Source organism: Mercenaria mercenaria, chromosome 5, assembly GCF_021730395.1.
Source record: "Mercenaria mercenaria strain notata chromosome 5, MADL_Memer_1, whole genome shotgun sequence".
NCBI classification, from domain to species: Eukaryota; Metazoa; Mollusca; class Bivalvia; order Venerida; family Veneridae; genus Mercenaria; species Mercenaria mercenaria.
The window spans coordinates 78,344,446-78,365,405 of NC_069365.1; the positions used below are offsets into that span (position 1 = coordinate 78,344,446).

Sequence of the window (20,960 nt, forward strand, 5' to 3'; positions counted from 1 at the left end):
AAATATCTAAGCTCTAGGGCTTCTGGTTTTTGAGAAGAAGATTTTTAAAGTTTTTCCTTTCGGTTGCCATGGCAACAAGTGTTCTGCATGGAATTCAATTCTTTGAACAATTTTGAAAGGGGGCCATCCAAGGAACATCCCTGTGAAGTTTCATCAAAACTGGCCTGTTGGTTTAGGAGAAGATGTTGTTTAAAGGAAAGTGTGGACGGACGTACAACGGACGGACGGACAGACGGACGGACGCCGGACGGTGAGCGATCACAATACCTCACCCTGAGCACTCTGTGCTCAGGTGAGCTAAAAACCTCTCAAAATGCATAAAAACACAAATATTAACTGAATAAAGTACCCAAAACATGTTGACAGGTAGTTCTTATACCATTAAAATCAATTGTCACATATTTTCGCGACCAAGTTTTAACACTCGAAAATACACGCACTTTGCCAGTCTACTTTTTGGATAATTTCAGTTATAACTTTCGTGAAAACTGTAAACAAAAATTTTAGCATGACAAATAAAGAGTTACTGTATTTTTAGGCAATATTGGAACACAATCCTGAAAAAAAAATTCTCAAAATTTCACAAGGGAATACTATCTACCAGTAAAATTTGAAATTGAAGATTTAAACTAATAATTATATATTAATTAAAAACTCAATTTGTCAGTATATTTTCCCAAATTTGACAATTTACCGCGTTAAAAATTCCCAATATGACCAGTGGTCTTTTTCCCAAAACCCCCTGAAAAAGCCCTGAACATTCTGACCGAGTTTCATAAAGATTGGGTCACACATGTGGTCTCTAGAGTGTTCACAAGGCAGATGTTGACGAAGGGCGCGCACCGAAGGACGCCGGACAATGACCAGTCACAATAGCTCACCTTGAGCACTTTGTGCTCTGATGAGCTCAAAATCAAGCAAAAGAAAACAGAAGAATAAAACTGCATGAATTTATTAAGCCTTCAATAAGAATGATTCAATGGCTTTCAAAACATAACTTTATACATCATGATTAACTATGACTTGATTATTAACATTCCCATATATCTTATAGCCAAGTGTACACAACATCGACATATTCTTAAGTAAATCATGCGGGTGAATAAAATTAATGCAAATTTTCATGTGAATATACAATATATCACCTTTTCAACTTGCAATTAAAAGTATAAATCAATGGTGGTACAGAAGAGACATACGTTTTTATACTTTAGCATGAACTATTTGTAATAGCTAGTTTGTGTGCAACTACTGTATAACATGCGCACTACCTAACTTACACCTGCTCATCAAATAGTACAAAAAACATCTGTCAACTGTGTACAACCATACAAATCAAAAACTGCAACAGTTTGTTTTTAGTTCTGCAAAGTATTCCCTTTATATGTTTTACAAGCTATACAAATTTATCGTGAAACAAGAAGAACCAGATATTTCAAGAGATCCTGGGAGAGAGGAACTTTGTTTTGATTCATTTTCGATTAAACTCAAGACTTTAAAATTTGTTTCTTGAGCATTGGAAATGTTTTCTGTTTACATAATTTTATGCGACCAGAGAACGTCAGAAACATTTTTTTTATCTGATCTCGACTAGGCCGTCTGCACTGCTACATTGTCCTGTTTGTGCCATAATAAGTTGGTCTGGAACTTCCGCATTAGTTAACCTTGTAGCAGTAACCCGCAATGAATTGTTTGTATAATGACCTTCGTATCCTGCGTCATGCATAATAGTTTTGACTACTTGGTTAAGCTGTCTATGTCCAACGGCTACAAGGGTGAACCAAGGTCCTCTGAGGCCGCCATTTATGATCGGATTGTAATAGAATTTTTTGGGATTCGAAGATGGATGGAGTTTTGAAGTATACTTTTGAAAAATAGCAACTGGACATCGTGCAGGATTCTCAATTAACTCGTAAGCTTTGGCACAATGAGGGTTAACACGTCTGTATTTTAACCTGCTGTTTGTTTTTGGCATCGTCTCTGTGTATTGCAAAAAGCGCCTACCATCTGTGTCACATCCTATTTTGAAATTATTCAGGGCAAGATTACTATGTTCCTGTCCCCCTCTGAGTCCAAAATATATTCTAATAATCCAAAACATAGTGTTGAGAAGCATTCTAGGTGTCTCATCACCCAAGAGTTTGCTTTGCCATAGCTTATCTTCTTGTTCTGTTGTTATTGGTTTTGCTTGCTTTTTGTATAAACAAATACCTAATTTACTTCTTTCTTTCAGTAAGTTTTCAAGACAATTTTTAAGGCCTTTAAATTGAGTATCAATGAAAAATGACACATCCCGGCCATTCATTTGAAAATGTTTCTGGATACCTGAAATAAAGACATGAATAGTGTCAGGGAGATATACCTCCCCATTTTCTTTTCTAACGGCAAGGAAAAAACAAGATAACACGAAATTAAGTTCAGAATTGTCCATTTTCAAAATATTTTCCTTCGATTTCAATAGAGCATGTAAGTCAGACAATTTTCCAGACTCTTTTGATAGGACATCTCTTCTCCATTTTTTGTAGGCATTCATAGCCCTCTTAATCACCTCTAGTGTGTTTGTGGAGACAGATGGTTGGAGGTTTCCTTGGTTTGCTTCCGCTGTAACTTCCCGAAAACCTTCTGGTGCTGACCCTAAAAATGTATTGAAAATGTTATTTAATTTAAAGTTTTATGTAGTCAATCGCTAATCAGCAAAACATTAGCCTTTGTATTTATTGTATTAAAGATTTTCCAAATCTTACACAAGAAGAGATATCAGTAAGACAATACACTCGACTATTCAACAACTTCGAAGTTGAGCAAGGAGTATAACTTGACAAGACTTACATATCCCAGTTATTTCATTACTGTCTACAAGGTATGACAGTGACAAGATAACATCTTGCATGAAAACATTAATCAAGCTCTTTGAGGGAAACAAGGGAATGAAGTATTGCCATGCAATACAAAGTCCTCTACTGGAAGGCACCTAATTGTTTCTACTGCAGTAAAACATAATGAACTGACATATGTCAATCATGTATAAATAATACTGTACTATATATACAATATGTTACATGTATAACAAAACACATGGATTAAAATTTGCATAAATAACAAAAGCTGTTTGTAAGACAGCCGAGCTCGACTATTCAAATTATTGTCCCGGAAGCAGGAAAATATTACCCAAAAAGGTTAAATATCAAAAGAGTTTTAAGTTCAAAAGGAGACATAATTTCACCAAAATGCATATCAGAGTTATGGGACTTGCTGCTATCAACTAGTTTTATACCCTCGAAGGCACATCTGAAGTTTCAATTCAATATCTGCATTAGTTTTGGAGATAGTAATTTGCATGTAAAACTTTAATCAGAATTTTCTTAGTCCAAAAGGGGGCATAACTTGCTCAAAATACATGTCAGAGTTATGAGACTTGACCCAGTGAGGTTGGTAAGTGATCTAGAAAAAGAAACAATAAGTTTCAAATCTATATGCCTTTTAGTAATAGCTGTATGTACTTGCACGCAAAACATTAACCAGGATTTTCTAAGTCCAAAAGGGGGCATAATTTGGCCAAAATGAAGGTCAGAGTTATGGAACTTGCTGCTATCAACTAGTTTTATAACCCCAAAGACACATATGAAGTTTCAATTCAATATCTGCATTAGTTTTGGAGATAGTAACTTGTATGTAAAACTTAACCAAAATTTTCTAAGTCCAAAAGGGGGCATAATTTGCTCAAAATACATGTCAGAGTTATGGGACTTGACCCAGTGAGGTTGGTAATTGACCTAGAAAAATAAAAATAAGTTTCGAAGCTATATGCCCTTAAATGATAGCTGTATGTACTTGCATGCAAAAACTTAACCAAGGTGTCACGCCAATGCCGACGCCAACGTCAGGGTGAGTAGAATAGCTAGACTGTTCTTCGAATTGTCGAGCTAAAAACCTACAGTTGTTTTGATATGGATTTCTTTTTGGCCAATTATAAAAAAGTTATCATTTAAGTTATCTATAGTAACAAAGAAAAACTAGAGATGCTTTTGAAAAAAGTGCATGTCTCCCACAACTGCTAATCATCTAAATAGAAAGTCAGTCTTTATTATACTGTTTACTGAGAGCACATGTGCATGTGCTTTTTTGATGCCAAGAGGACCCCTATACTACTTTTTAAAGGTCAAAATTGGTAAATATCTGAGTGTTTTTTTTGTTTTTTTTTGGTTATTCAAGGGCCATAATTCTGAAAAACCTGGTCCGATTTGCCTAGTTAACAAACTTGGCCAAAGACTTATGAACAAACACAAGTTTGGTGAAATTTGCACTTACAGCACACATAAAGTGCCCTAAAAGGACTTGGACGCTACTAATTTTTAGTATTGGGCCTGGTCATTTTAGGTCACAAGATCTGAGCTTTTTTCGGTAATTCAAGGGCCATAATTCCAAAGTGCCTGGCAGATTTGGCTAGTTATCGAACCTGGCTGAGCACTTACTGGCAAACACATTTTGTTGAAGTTTGGTGAAGATCGGATGAGAAATGTTCGACTTAAGAGTGCAGACAAGCTTTGCGACAGACACACAGACTGGAGTTAATCAGTATGTTCCATGCAACTTATTTCAAGTATTTCTTTTCCTCAGATTATGTATGGTAGTAAATCAATGAAATCGATTAAAGTGGTGTATGTAAATTGAGGCTTCAATACTTTTTAATTTTTAAGATTCATACAATTTCCATCGATAGTATTAAAGTTCTAACAAACCTACCTAGGAATGAAAAGGTCAAATCTAGAAATAAAGTCAACTGAAATGGATCTCCTGTAAAAGTTACAACTTGGTATCTTTGATATCCTCTGGACAGAAAGTGTGATGGACAAAGTGGCTTTAACTATTCTCCTCCATATTAAGGGACCATAACAAGCATATCAGAAAAGTATAAAGAACAAGCATTATATTCAGTGAATTTAAAACCACTGCCAAATAAGTGGTTTTAGTATATTTTGAAAGTTATTTTATTTCTAGATATACCTAAGTTGTGCACAAAAAGACAAAGTATTGAATATACATGTGCTGTGATGTTTCAATCCATTCTCACTAGTGATTACTGAGATACCAGCTTACAAACAAAAACTTGACCAAATTTGGATGCGGACGCCGATGCTGATGCGGACACCGATGCACGAGAGTCCCATAGCTCTACTATTCTATGAATAGTCAAGCTAAAAACTTCAAAGACAATGGAATATGTATTTGGGATAGACATCTAGTTCTTTGTGAAATAAAATAGAGAGCTACTCTACTCAACCTGGACATCGGTGCTATCGTCAACTTTGACTTCACACCATGCTTAACTCATTTCTCAGTAACTGAAAACTTCATACAAGGCTTTCCCGCCATCAAAGACAGTGAAACGACCAAGTTAGATAGTATTCCCTTCACTTTGATTTAAATATGGCCCTTTTTATTCAGCATTTCAGTTACAGTTTTGTATGCAGCTTACATCAACGCTGTGTCTTGAGAACAACCGTAAATATGAATAATGAAATTTTTTAAGGTGTAATTCAGGTTTGCCAATTCTATTCCATCATTCATTTCGCATGAACACCGAAAAAGAAAGTTTCATTTCTTATATTTATACTATATTTCCTTTCCATTTGTAAACAAGATAATATTACAAACTGCACACATTTTGTTGCATTTATAATTATTAACAATAAAATCAGTTTCCAGTCATTCTGTTTACAAGGCAGAACAACTGCGACATCATCTAAGGAACGTTGTCCCTGACTAGATGCGGATGTCGTCAAAAAAAGGGATCCATTTTAACTAAGCAGCGTTGATGTAACTTTCGCACTATACCTTTTTGCTGTTCATACGAAAACGAACATCAAAATTGTCAATGGAAAAGGATAGGAAGAACGTAAATATATTAAACTGTAACTTCATACAATACTTCTCATTCACCAAACTTACTGAAATAGCAAAGTAGATTATCATTTGTTTGGAATTAATTAATGTAAACTTTGTCAGAATGTTTGTTTTTTATGGAAACTTGGACAAGCACAAATATTGGTCATGTGGGGTCACAAACTAGGTAACTAGGTAGAATCAAAGAAAATACTTGTTTACCCTCAAGATTTTTGTTCCAATCTTAATGAAAATTGGTCAGAATATTTGTTCCCATGGAATCACTAGGTCAGACATGCTAGGATGAGGTGAGGGATTTAGGGTCATCTTAGACCTCTTGTTTTATTTACTTACATTCTGTACAATCTACTTGCATTTAGCTTGCAATTAGCAAAATTTGTGTCCAGACTTATCACTGTTGATTTGAAGCGGAAGCTTTAAAAATTGCTGGGAAAAAACCTAAAATATCTTTTTTACATCAATGTTCCTTAGATGACCCTTAAATATTATTCTTATTCATCAAAAACGATGGTGGCAAGAGCTAAAAATAGAAGAAGCTTCAAACATCATTTTTTATCAGCCCACCCGATTAGCTCAGTAGGTAAGAGCGTTGGTCTACGGATCTCGGGGTCGCGAGTTCGATCCTCGGGCGGGGTGTATGTTCTCCGTGACTATTTGATAAACGACATTGTGTCTGAAATCATTAGTCCTCCACCTCTGATTCATGTGGGGAAGTTGGCAGTTACTTGCGGAGAACAGGTTTGTACTGGTACAGAATCCAGGAATACTGGTTCGGTTAACTGCCCGCCGTTACATGACTGAATTACTGTTGAAAAACGGCATTAAACCCAAAACAAACAAACAAAATCATTTTTTTTCCCTCCTAAACTGTTGATCCAATTTTAAACCAAGATATTGAAAATTATTTTGCTTCGTAAATTGGGCATGGTACTCCTACGTATTTATAGCAGAAACATCTGGCCTAGTTTTTTACAATAATTTTATTACATGATCCGCTACGTCATTTTGAGCTCGAGAGTGAAAGTGGAAAGGCAAACAACAAGAGCTGTCCGTAAGAAAGCCAATGCTCGACTATTCGAAATGTTGTCCCAGAAGCAGCAAAATATTACTAACAAGAGGGCCATGAAGGCCCAGTATCGCTCACCTGACCTATTGACCTAAAAATCATTAAGATAGTTTCATTAAGATATGGTAATAAATGTGGCCTCTAAAGTGTTAACTAACTTTTCCTTTGATTTGACCTGGTGACCTACTTTTTGACCCAATATGACCCAGATTCGAACCTGACCTAAAGATCATCAAGATTAACATTCTGACTAAGTTTCATGAATATACAGTCATAAATGTGGCCTCTAGAGTGTTAACAAGCTTTTCCCTTGATTTGACCTGGTGATCTAGTTTTTGACCCCACATGACCCAGATTCGAACTTGACCTAAAGATCATCAAGATTAACATTCTGACTATGTTTCATAAAGATACAGTTATAAATGTGGCCTCTAGAGTGTTAACAAGCTTTTCCTTTGATTTGACCCGGTGACCTAGTTTTTGATTCCACCTGACCCAGATTTGAACATGACCTATAGATCATCAAGATTAACATTTTGACCAAGTTTCGTTTAGATATGGTCATAAATGTGGCCTCTAGAGTGTTAACTAGCGTTTTCCTTTGATTTGAACTGGTGACCTAGTTTTTTATCCTACATGACCCAGATTCAATCTGGACTTTGAGATCATCATGAGTAACATTCTGACCAATCATGAAGATATAGTTATAAATGTGGCCTCTACAGTGTTAACAAGCTTTTCCTTTTATTTGACCCGGTGACTTAGTTTTTGACCCCAGATGACCCAATATCAAACTCATCCAAGATTTTATTCAGGGTAACATTCTGACCAAGTTTCATTAAGATTGGGCCAAAATTGTAACCTCTAGAGTGTCAACAAGTTTTTTCTTTGATTTGACCTGGTGACCCAGTTTTTAACCCCAGATGACCCAATATCGAACTTGTCCAAGATTTATTGAGGGTAACATTCTGACCAAGTTTCATTAAGACTGGGCCAAAATTGTGACCTCTAGAGTGTTAACAACCTTTTCCTTTGATTTGACCTGGTGACTAAGTTCTTGACCCCAGATGACCCAATATCGAACTCGTCCAAGATTTTTATGAGGGTAACATTCTGACCAAGTTTCATTAAGATTAGGCCAAAATTGTGACCTCTAGAGTGTTAACAGTCAAACTGTTGATGACGGACGGACGGACGGACGACTGACACAGGGCGATCACAAAAGCTCACATTGAGCACACTTTGTGCTCAGGTGAGCTAAAAATATTGAAATATCTAAATGAGAGTTTCAATCAAGTACCTGCACTTTAACCAGAAGTTTTAAGTTCAAAAGGGGACATAATTTTACCAAAGTGCATGTCAGAGTTATGGCACTTCATGCAATCAACTTTTTTTATAACCCCAAAGGCACATGTGAAGTTTCAACTTGATATCTGCATTTGTTCTGCAGACAGTAACTGCACACAAACTTTAACCAGAATTTTCAAAGTCCAAAAGGGGGCATAATTTGCCCAAAATACATGTCAGAGTTGTGAGACTTGATCAAGTGTGCTTGGTAATTGATCTAGAAAAATAAAAATAAGTTTTAAATCTTTATGCCTTTAAATTATAGCTGTATGTACTTGCACACAAAACTTCACCAGGATTTTTTAAGTCCAAAAAGGGGCATATTTGGATAAAAATGCAGGTCAGAGTTATGGGACTTGATGCTATCAACTAGTTTTATAACAGTTTTATTGGATTTGATCCAGTGAGGTTGGTAATTGATCTAGAAAAAGAAAAAATAATAAAGATTTTCCAAAGGGGGCATAATTTGGCCAAAATGCAGGTTAGAGTTATGGGACTTGATGCTATCAACTAGTTTTATAACAGTTTTATGGGACTTGATCCAGTGAGGTCGGTAACTGATCTAGAAAAAGAAAAAATATGTTTTAAATCTTTATGCCTTTAAATTATAGCTGCATGAACTTGTACACAAAACTTCAACCAGGATTTTCTAAGTACAAAGGAAGCATAATTTAACCAAAATGCAGGTCAGAGTTATGGGACTTGATGCTATCAACTAGTTTTAAAACCCCAAAGACACATGTGAAGTTCCAGTTCAATATCTGCATTAGTTTTGGAGATAGTAACTTGCATGTAAAACTTTCACCAGGTTTTCTAAGTCCAAAAAGGGGCATAATTTGCCCAAAAACATGTCAAAGTAATGGGACTTGACCCAGTGAGGTTGGTAATAGCTGTATGTACTTGCATGCAAAACTTTAACCAGAATTTTCTAAGTCCAAAAGGGGGCTTAATTAGACCAAAATGAAGGTCAGAGTTTTGTAACTTGGTGTTATCAACTAATTTCATAACCCCGAAGACACATGTGAAGTTTCAATTCAATATCTGCATTAGTTTTGGAGACAGTAACTTGCATGTAAAACTTTAATCCAATTTCAACATATTTCATATACACAGTCTGTTAATTTATAGACTAAATCTATGGTTTTCTGTTACCGGTATATAAAGAGAATGTCGATAAGGCCAAAGAAAACAATCTTTAGATTCTCATGATTTTGGGAAAAAATGAGGCGGGTGGGCACTTTTTATTTTTTATTTTTGAAATACCCGAGACCTGAGGTCAAAGTTGACAAATCTGATTTAAAATATCACTGTATTGCTAATTCTAATGTTTGATGCTGGTCTTTGAAGTTTTGTAGATCTAGATGTAAAACTACCATTAAACTCTTTGATAATGAAAAAAAAATAAACTTCATGTTATTAATTTTAATCTTACATAATCTAATAGTAAATCATTTTTTTCTGATGGCTGATTTTACCCTGAAAGAAAAACAAGAGGGCCAAGATGGCCCTAGGTCGCTTACCTGAGAAACACACCATAACAGTGTAAACATGTTTGACATTAGTGATTTCATGGAAACAAATATTCTGACCAATTATCATTAAGACTGGAAAAAAATGTGGTCTCTTGAAATGTAAACAAGTATTTTCTTCAATTTGACCTAGTTCTTAAGCCAAGGTAACCTAATGTCAGATACTGTCAAATGCTGTTAAACTGTCTTTACATCCTCACATTATGTTAAACATATGCTTTAAACTGGAGAATCGGGCAATGTTTATAAAAATGTAACAGTATCAGGACAAAAAATTTTGGATATCCAAACTTTGACCAATAAAAAAATTTAGAGCGGGGGGTTTCAGATAAGGGCGGGCGGGGATGAGAATCTAAAAACTAATTTTCTTTTGCCTAAAAATAACAAAATCCTGGACCTGTTTGCAGCTACTTCTATCTATGTACATTATGACTTTTCTGAGGCCTACTTTCAGTCTCTAGGTATCTGTGACCATGTCTTTCCACATACTGATCAGATCCTGTGACAGTGGTGCTTTGTCATCATTGAAGTTTGAAAGCTATAACTGTTATGATTTCCGAGTTATACTCTGAACAGGGAGCATGCTTACTGACGGTCGGAAGAACGGACAGATGGACATCGAGAAAAAACCTTACGTCCTATTTTGAATATTATGTACTCCTCACAAACCTGCATACAGTCTATTTCTAAAGCATAATAAAGTTATCAACTACAATTTCTATATGAACTGGTGAAGTTTTGTAAATAAAATAGGTGCATGAAAAATGTATATTCATCATATTTATCTGTTTGAATGAATATAATCAAACCTCTTTCAGCTCTATATGTCAAAGCCACGGTTGGTCCCTCATTTTCCAACATATCAGACACATCTATCAGTGAGAATCTCCCAATCAGAACTTGTCTTCATCAGGAATGTTCACAAACATTTTTTTTGCGTCAGGAATATTCACAAACATTTTTGTGATATGAAAATTGAGACGTTAGCCCAATCCCTCTCATATTCTTTGTAGATATCATGACATTGGTTAAAACAAGAGCTGTCAGAGGACAGCAAGGCTTGACTATTCGACAGCCTTGTCAATTGAATAAATATAAAGTTGAAAAAGGGGCATAATTTTGTAAAAATGGAAAACAGTGCTATGGAACCTACACAGTACTTATCAGCTCAAGACAGTTGACAAGTGTGTGAAATTTCAATCCATTCCCGTAAGTGGGTACTGAGATACCAACTTACATGCAAAAACTTAACTAAAAACTCCCTAAGTTGAAAAGGGGGCATATTTTTTTTAAAAATGCAAGGTAAAGTTATGGGACCTGCACAGTGGTTGTCAGATCATGACAGTGAACAAGTGTGTAAAGTTCCAGTCCATTTCTATAATAGATACTGAGATACCAGCTTACATACAAAAACTTAACCAAAAACTGCTAAGTGAAAAAAGGGGCATAATTTTGAAAGAAATACAAAGTAGAGTTATGGAACCTGCTTAGTGCATGTCAGATGATGACTCAGAACAAGTGTGTGAAGTTTCAATCCATTCCCATTTGTGGGTACTGAGATACCAGCTTACATACAAAACCTTAACCAAAAATTTTCTATGTCGAAAAAGGGGCATAATTTTGTAAAAAGCAAAAAAGAGTTATGGAACCTGTGCAATGTAAGTCAGTTTATCACAGTGAATAAGTATGTGAAGTTTCAATCCATTCCCACAAGTGGTTACTGAGATACCAGCATACATACAAAAACTTAACCAGATCAGGACGTCGACGCCGACACTGGCACATGGGCGAGTCCAATAGCTCTACCATTCTTTGAATAGTCCAGCTAAAAAATGGTCTGCTTCACTGTCCGAGCCCATTCTACTTTGCATGTACACTTACAATGGTGATGGAAATGTATACTGGTTTAAGTTGTAAATTCAGCCACTTTTTGCAGTTTTTCAAAAGTATTTCTTTCTTTACACAATTGATAAGTAAAAAATTTCTACCATATGTGCTTTAATACAAGCAACATTGATTGTTATCATGAACGGCCATTTACAGTATGGTAAACAATAAGACAGCGCAAAAAAAAAACGGACAGGTTTAGCCTCCACATTTTACCTTCTAGAGGTAGCAAATATTCTGCCACTTTTTAAACATAAAATTGGTTATATGTTCAACATACTGTCTTGGGAATTTATAAATCAATGATACAACCAAAATCATTCTTTTATCAACAAACTGCATTCAATTTTCAATAGCATACCTCGTAGAAAATATTTGCTAACAGAGATTTAAAAAGCACATGTCATCCTTCCACACCAGCATGACATAGTTTAATTTTTTCGCCACTGTTTATCACACATTCTAGCGTAAATCTGCTGTTCTTATTACTTTTCCGGAGTGTTTTAACAAAAGAGTAAAGATTCTCGCGCTCACTTACTGTTATAACCCCTTTTTATATACACATTCCCTGGCAAAGCATAAACGCATTACAGCTTCAAAACAGATAATTCAACAGGAAATGAGGTCAACGTCAAAAAACATAGACATGGAAATTCAATGACACTGACAGACAAAATATTAATTTTCTTGGTTTAAACGGGTTTTTTTTACGCTAGTTGAGTGCATTTTCTTTTCGTGTTATAAAGTTTATACCTGAATTAACCTGCCTGGCCTCAGCATAAAACAGCATGTGCCATGACGTCACACGACCCGCGAGACAAAATATTTGCTATTTAGAGTACACAACTTTAGGGAAGGACAACTTCTTTTCTACTCATCTCAACTTGTTGTTTTTTGCAGACTTTGTTGCTAATGCAAGTGCTTGTGATGACACAGCTGCATTCTCAAGCATCTGGCTTGAAAAAAGCTTTAAAGTGGGTGGCTGAATATTTATGACCTGTCCAAATTTACAACTCAAACCAGAATGTACTGATGAATGTATGCGCACCCATGCCGTAAATCAGATACCAAGCCTTATTGTTGGTATGCATGGCTATATCAACCTGAGCCTATGCAAAGCATAAATACCTTGTCACTTTGCGACCCAGTATTCACGCATTGCACGGGCTCAGGTTAGTGTAGCGATGCATACCTCCACTTTGGTATCTATTTCTATTACAGCCTTTATCACACACAACATTTTTCTTTGATTTGTCCTAGTGACCTATCTTTTGACCCCAGATGATCCATATTCGAACTTAACCTAGATTTCATCATGGAAATTATTCTGATCAAATTTTGTGAATATCCAATGTAAAATGCAGCAACTTTTGCGTACTAAAGGTTTTTCTTTGATTTGACAAGGTGACCTAGTTTTTGACCCCAGATGACTCATATTCGAACTAGAAGTAGATTGCATCCAGACAAACATTCTCATCAAACTTCATGAAGATCCACAGTAAAATGCAGTCCCCACTGCACACACAAGGTTTTTTCTTTGATTTGACCAAGTGACCTAGTCTTTTACCCTAGATGATCCATATTCGATCCTGACCTTAATTTCATCAAGGCTTCAATTCTGACCAAATTTCAAGAGTGAGTGAGTGAGTTGGGTTTTATAGCGAATCGACACAAAATGGTCATATATCGCCGATCAGTTGAAAAATATTGCCTCTATCGCATACACATTTTTCTTTGATTTGACCTAGTAACCTTGTTTTTGACACTAGATGACCCATATTGTAACTTTTCTTAAATTTTTTAACATTCTGGCTAAATTTTATGTATATCCTGTGTAAAATGCAGCCCTTATTTCATACACAAGGTTTTTCTTTAATTTGACTAACCTAAATGACCCATATTCAAACTTAGCCTAGATTTCATCCAGGCATACAATGTGATCAAATTTCATGAAGATCTGGTGTAAAAATGCAGTCCTTATTGCTTACACAATCATTCTGACTAAATTTCATATCCAGTGTTAAATGCAGACCTTATTTCGTACACAAGGTTTTTCTTTGATTTGACCTAGGGACCTAGTTTTGACACCAGATAACTCATATTTAATCTGGCCTAGATTTCATCAAGGCAATCATTCTGACAAAATTTTATGATGATCAAAACAGCCTCTATCACATACACAATCTAAATGTTGACAGACAGACTAGCGACAAGATGCCGGACATATTGCGATCACAATATGTCACCTGAGCATTGCTCAGGAGAGCTAAAAGTCAAACTCTTCAGAGTACTTATAATAGTTGATGCCATGATTAATGTTATTGTTTGCAGATTCTGTTTTGTTTGAGGACGAGACAGTGACATGGCTTTCCTCACATGCAAAAGACAGAAAACATATCATGTTCTATTGGTGAGCCATTTTTGTTGAATGGTTTACCATATAAAGAGACAAAGAGATCTATTCAATAACTAAATCTAAAACCCAATCAACCTTACTACTTTGTACCTTAGCACAAATCAGATTGTAGACAGAACTAGAGATCAGTCAATGACACAAATATTGATCATTTTATCCCACATTTACCTGTTCACCCCTATGACACAAGTTAATAGGAATAACGAAGTAACTGTATGGTTAAAAATTTAGAGATAACACATTTCATTTTAATGTCAGTTTTCATGGCAATTTGCTAAGTACTGAACAGTTTTTTCTTGTTTTCATACATGATATTATGTGATATGGTACAAATAACATTATCTCTAAATTACAGCTTAAATCTGAATTTATTTATTAAATGTTCTGAAGTCACACAATAATTGTGTATTTGACATTTTTAAGAGAAGTTCTTCCTACAGTAATCTTTGTATAATTGCGGATGAAATATTTATCAATTATTTGATAGGTAGGACTATCTGCAAGAGCAGATACCTAAAAATTAAATAACAAGTTTCAGAAAATCTTAAATAATATGCTTCAAAATGAGTAAATCAAGACAATACTCATTCTTAAATGTTGCATTAATGGACTGACCCAAAAAACAATCGTCTACTCCATAAGCCCTGCCATCCTATGAAGTAAGAAGGCTCTAGGTCAAATGGTTCTCCCATCATTCACAGATCAGAAATGAAGAGTGACAGACGGATGGACTAAGGGCAAAAACAATATGGGAGACATGACTTAGTTTTGTTTTAGTATAAGAGATTTAAAAATTTTGGTAAAATGTTTTGGTTAAATTCTAAGTATTAAGTATAACAGGGCCATAATTCATGGAATATTTCTGCTAGTGTAAGATACCATATGTCATCTGCTGTGGGTGATAATATGGAACAGCAATCTTTTAGTTTGGAACAAATGCATTTAACAAGAGGACCATGATGGTCCTGAATCGCTCACCTATCCCCACATGACCCAGTGTTGAACTGAGTATGACGTCATTATTTCTATTATTTGACATAGTGACCTAGTTTTTGAGCACATGTGACCTAGATATCATCAAGATAAAAAATTCTGACCAATTTTCATGAAGATCCATTGAAAAATATGGCCTCTAGACAGGTCACAAGGTTTTTCTGTTATTTGACCTAATGACCTAGTTTTTGAACGCACGTGACCCACTTTTAAACTTGACCTAGATATCATCAAGGTGAACATTCTCACCAATTTTCATGAAGATCTCATGAAAAATATGGCCTCTAGAGAGGTCACAAGGTTTTTCTATTTTTCAACCTACTGACCTAGTTTTTGACCGCACATGACCCAGTTATGAACCTGACCTAGATATCATCAAGCTGAACATTCTCACCATTTTTCATGAAGATCCATTGAGAAATATGGCCTCTAGAGAGGTCACAAGGTTTTTCTATTTTTAGACCTACTGACCTAGTTTTTGACCCCACGTAACCCAGTTTCGAACTTGACCTAGATATCATCAAAGAGAACATTCCGACCAAAATTCATGAAGATCTCATGAAAAATATGGCCTCTAAAGAGGTCACAAGGTTTTTTTATCTTTAGACCTACTGACCTAGTTTTTGACCGCACGTGACCCAGTTTCGAACTTGATCTAGATATCATCAAGGTTAACATTCTGACCAATTTTCATGAAGATCCATTGAGAAATATGGCCTCTAGAGAGGTCACAAGGTTTTTCTATTTTTAGACCTACTGACCTAGTTTTTGACTGCATGTGACCCAGTTTCGAACTTGACCTAGATATCATCAAGGTGAACATTCTGATCAATTTTCATAAAGATCCCATGAAAAATGTGACCTCTAGAGTGGTCACAAGCAAAAGTTTACGCACTAACGGACGCACGGACGGACGACGGACGCTGCTCGATCACAAAAGCTCACCTTGTCACTTTGTGACAGGTGAGCTAATAATAAGCCCGACAGAGTAAAAGGGTATTACAACTTCCACCTGAAATTCTGATTTTCTTCAAAATGAACAGTCAAAATTAGTACAATCAGGAAAATGTCCCATTTTTTGTGGCCAAAAACTATTATCAACGCTAACAGAAGGTCACAAATAGAACTGAAACATTTACCACTTAATTCCAACAATCAACATTTCTCAAGACAAGCACTGTCGCCCCAGGTGCCTCTTTGACACATGGAATTTATAATATTGTGATCATGGCCTAAATTGACCTTCATTACTTTGATCTGGAACCTAGTGACCTGGATTGTGCACCATGCATGTCCTCTTAGGGAGGTTAATAGTAACAGATACAAGTTTTATGAAAAAAATCCATTCAGTGATAAAGAGGATATAGCTGACAAAAGCTATTTCAGCTTTGACATCTCTTTAACACTGATCTTGGAACTAGTAATCTGGACTGTGCAATTTGCATTTTGTATGGATGCAATTTGAATTGAATACAAATTATATGAAATTCATTTCAAAGGTTTAGAAGAAACGGAGCGGACAAAAATCTGAGCTAAAACAGTACATACCATTTGTGCCCAAGGACTGGCTGGCTGTCCCCACTGGTGTTACAATATATTCTTCCACTTGCTCAACTGCATTTTCTGCTGACAACTTGTCAGGATGTCCTGCCTTTTCCAGGGAGTTTTCTGTACAATATTGTTTTGTCTGTGGGTATACTTCACAGATTTTGTTTGTGTATGCAAGCTTGAATTTTTCCATCTCTTTGCTTTTTTCATCTAGCTTTGTCTCTGTATACATGTCATGTAATGTTTTAATGGATTTTAGTATTATGCTATGTATCTGTTTCTGTCCATGTTTTTCTTTTCTTTTTTTGGTCACATCTTCAACTTTTATAATTTCTTGAATGGCTCCTACTAATTCTGGCAAATAATCTTCGTTAAACATATCTTCAAATATCCTTTCATATCCACATATATTCCGAAACTTTAGAAAAAGTTTACCCAGCTCCCTCATCTCTTGCATTACTTCTTCGGTTATCTCATTCAGTTTCCCTTTCTCATGGCGCCTTAGGTTAAAATGTCTATAACCAATCCTCTTTATCATTGTTTCAGTTCTACACAATTCCTCAACTTCTTTAATTCCATTCAAAATATCTGTGAACTCTTCATCAGTGTCCATTTTCTCATCACTAATTTTCTGACACAACTCTGGCTTTAATGCATGTGGGTTTTTGTTTATACATTTATGCTTGTTAAAGTGTTGAGTAGAGAAAAAACCCTTGCAATTAATACATACACTTAAATTTTCTCTGTGTTTTGATCGTCTTTCTCTCATTGAAAGTTCCTTACCTTCTGCAATGCTTTTTAAGTTGTGTTCATAAATTCCTTCACGTCTTTTCAAATTAAAAAATGCATTTTGAACACGCTCTGGTTTAGACAATATCTCCCCTATTTCTGTCTTGTGTCTGCTGATAATATGCCTCTTCAGTTTGCCACCAAATATTGTTTTTTTACAGTACACACAGTACCTTACTGGTTTCTGAAATACAGTAAGTGCAAAATAAATTCAACTGCAAGCTAGTGGACAGTTTCTTAAAACATTAAATTCAGTGCAGTGTGAATGTGTATGTGTGTGTTTTCTCAACAATTTTTCAGCCAAATAAACAATGGTGTCTACCTTATCAGTGAGAAAATTCCAAACTTTATAGTACTGCCCCACAGAATATCACACAAAAGATATGAAACATGCTACCCCACCAACTCAAATTATATAAACACCATATGAGCCGCGCCTTGAGAAAACCAAATAGTAGCTTTGCGACCAGCATGGATCCAGACCAGCCTGCGCATCCACGCAGTCTGGTCAGGATCCATGCTGTTCGCTAACGGGTTTCACTGCACGAATGCACAGGCTGGTCTGGATCCATGCTGGGCGCAAAGCCACTATGTTGGTTTTCTCATGGTGAGGCTCATATAAACACCAAGCTGACCAATCCTAGAGCTATCTTCTTAATGCCGAGTGCAAAGCAAAGAAGCTATCAGTACCAATTTTCATGTCTATAGCAAGATGCTGCCAGAGAGTGAACCAAAGACCTCACATAATCGTAGTGGATTCTCTACCACTAGGCTACCAAAGCAGTTCTTGCATCTAAAGTGCAAGTTAGTGGACTGTTCTTAGAAAATCTTTTACTTCCGAATCCAATATTTTCATAGTTTCATTTCAATAACCCTAGTACTTACAGAGGGCTTAGTCTTCATTATATAGCAATTTTGGTCAGAATATGTAATTCCATATCAAAATGTATTTTTTAACAACAGTGATTCAATTTCTATCATCAGTGACACTGGCAACATTCCCCTCCTATACAACCGGGTTACCCCCTCATTGCCCACACAATCCACCATGCCCAACTGAAAAGGTAGCAAAATACATGAACAATGTATGATTGCAATGCAGTCAACATTATACATGTGACAACATGCAGTGAAATTTTATCAAACAACTGCCTCAAATTCTAGCCCAACACTTTAACTATCTAAACGCGTTCTGTTAAATGGAATTTCCATTATTCTACGAGCAATCATATAAAACAAGCCCAAGCAGGTGCAAAATATACCTATAAAGCAATCCTGTGCGAGACTTCTCTTTAAGCATCTTTAGCTTTGTCTAATTTGAGAATATGTACACAGAAAACTGATTTCATGGTGATCCTACTGTTTCAAATGTCAAACAAGAGGACCATGATGGTCCTGAATCGCTCACCTATCCCCACATGACCCAGTGTTGAACTGAGTATGACGTCGTTATTTCTATTATTTGACATAGTGACCTAGTTTTTGAGCACAAGTGACCTAGATATCATCAAGATAAAAAATTCTGACCAATTTTCATGAAGATCCATTGAAAAATATGGCCTCTAGAGAGGTTACAAGGTTTTTCTATTATTTGACCTAATGACCTAGTTTTTGGAGGCACGTGACCCGCTTTTAAATTTGACCTAGATATCATCAAGGTGAACATTCTCACCAATTTTCATGAAGATATCGTGAAAAATATGACCGCTAGAGAGGTCACAAGGTTTTTCTATTTTTCGACCTACTGACCTAGTTTTTGACCGCACATGACCCAGTTACGAACCTGACCTAGATATCATCAAGCTGAACATTCTCACCAGTTTTCATGAAGATCCATTGAGAAATATGGCCTCTAGAGAGGTCACAAGGTTTTTCTATTTTCAGACCTACTGACCTAGTTTTTGACCCCACGTGACCCAGTTTTGAACCTGACCTAGATATCATCAAGGTGAACATTCTGACCAATATTCATGAAGATCTCATGAAAAATATGGCCTCTAGAGAGGTCACAAGGTTTTTCTATTTTTAGATCTACTGACCTAGTTCTTAACCCAATGTGACCCAGTTTCGAACTTGATCTAGATATCATCAAGGTAAACATTCTGACCAATTTTCCTGAAGATCCATTGAAAAATATTGCCTCTAGAGAGGTCACAAGGTTTTTCTATTTTTAGACCTACTGACCTAGTTTTTGACCGCACATGACCCAGTTTCGAACTTGATCTAGATATCATCAAGCTGAACATTCTGACCAATTTTCATGAAGATCCATTGAGAAATATGGCCTCTAGAGAGGTCACAAGGATTTTCTATTTTTAGACCTACTGACCTAGTTTTTGACCGCACATGACCCAGTTTCGAACTTGACCTAGATATCATCAAGCTGAACATTCTGACCAGTTTTCATGAAGATCCATTGAGAAATATGGCCTCTAGAGAGGTCACAAGGTTTTTCTATTTTTAGACCTAATGACCTAGTTTTTGACGGCACGTGACCCAGTTTCGAAATTGGCCTAGATATCATCAAGGTGAACATTCTGACCAATTTTCATAAAGATCTCATGAAAAATATGGCACAAGGTTTTTCTATTTTTAGACCTACTGACCTAGTTTTTGACCCCACGTGACCCAGTTTCGAACTTGACCTAGATATCATCAAGGTGAACATTCTGACCAATTTTCATGAAGATCTTGTGAAATATATGGCCTCTAGAGAGGTCACAAGGTTTTTCTATTTTTAGACCTACTGACCTAGTTTTTGATGGCACGTGACCCAGTTTCGAACTTGACCTAGATATCATCAAGGTGAACATTCTGACCAACTTTCATAAAGATCCCATGAAAAATGTGACCTCTAGAGTGGTCACAAGCAAAAGTTTACGGACGCATGCACGCACGCACGCACGCACGCACGGACGACGGACGCCGCGCGATCACAAAAGCTCACCTTGTCACTTTGTGACAGGTGAGCTAATAAAAACAAGAGGGCCACGACGGCCCTATATTGCTAACCTGAGTAAAGTTGCTTGCTTGAACAAATTTCTTAGCTTAAGGTTTAAAAACAAAAAAAATTAGGAGAGTGGGTCAAGGTAAATTTGAGGTCAAAGGTCAATGTCACAGTGACCTGCAACAGTTGAAACATTTCCAGGTAGGAAAAATTTAACTGATTTTCAAGTCCAAAAGGACCACTGTTCAGCTTAAACAATTGACAGAGTTATGTACTCTGGTCTACAGATGGAGATCATGATGATAAACAAGAGTTCAAAGTTTCAAAGCCAGATGTCAAAGTTTTGACAAAAAGTGGACTTATTCAAAAACTGAACCAATTTCAAAGTTCAAAAAGGGCCATTACACAGCCAAAATATTCAAAAGAGTTATGTACTCTTGCCTACAGATGGAGATCATGATGATAAGTGTTCAAAGTTTCAAAGCCACAATAGCATGTCAAATAGTTTTGACAAAACATGGATTTGTATGAAAA

The 20,960-nt window shown here is 36.1% G+C and overlaps 2 protein-coding genes across 4 annotated transcripts in view; both read right to left on the reverse strand.

Moving 5' to 3' along the window:
- Positions 1 to 20,960, reverse strand: part of LOC123557703 (uncharacterized) — a 169,666-nt gene that overhangs the window by 85,668 nt on the left and 63,038 nt on the right. For all 3 annotated transcript variants that reach the window (XM_053544064.1, XM_053544065.1, XM_053544063.1), the window contains exon 9: positions 16,691 to 17,663. In XM_053544064.1, the coding sequence (XP_053400039.1) occupies positions 16,691 to 17,663 (973 nt within the window). The remainder of the gene's footprint in view (positions 1 to 16,690; positions 17,664 to 20,960) is intronic.
- On the reverse strand, positions 937 to 5,777 carry LOC128557169 (zinc finger MYM-type protein 2-like). The gene is made up of 2 exons (XM_053544066.1): positions 5,282 to 5,777; positions 937 to 2,634 (listed from the first exon to the last, which is right to left on the reverse strand). The coding sequence occupies exon 2, from the start codon at positions 2,531 to 2,533 to the stop codon at positions 1,577 to 1,579; it is 957 nt and encodes a 318-aa protein (XP_053400041.1). The 5' UTR covers positions 2,534 to 2,634; positions 5,282 to 5,777; the 3' UTR covers positions 937 to 1,576.

What these genes read in the sequence shown, in the direction of transcription:
- LOC128557169 (XM_053544066.1), bottom strand. Translation starts at nt 2,533, where the DNA reads ATGAATGCCTACAAAAAATGGAGAAGAGATGTCCTATCAAAAGAGTCT.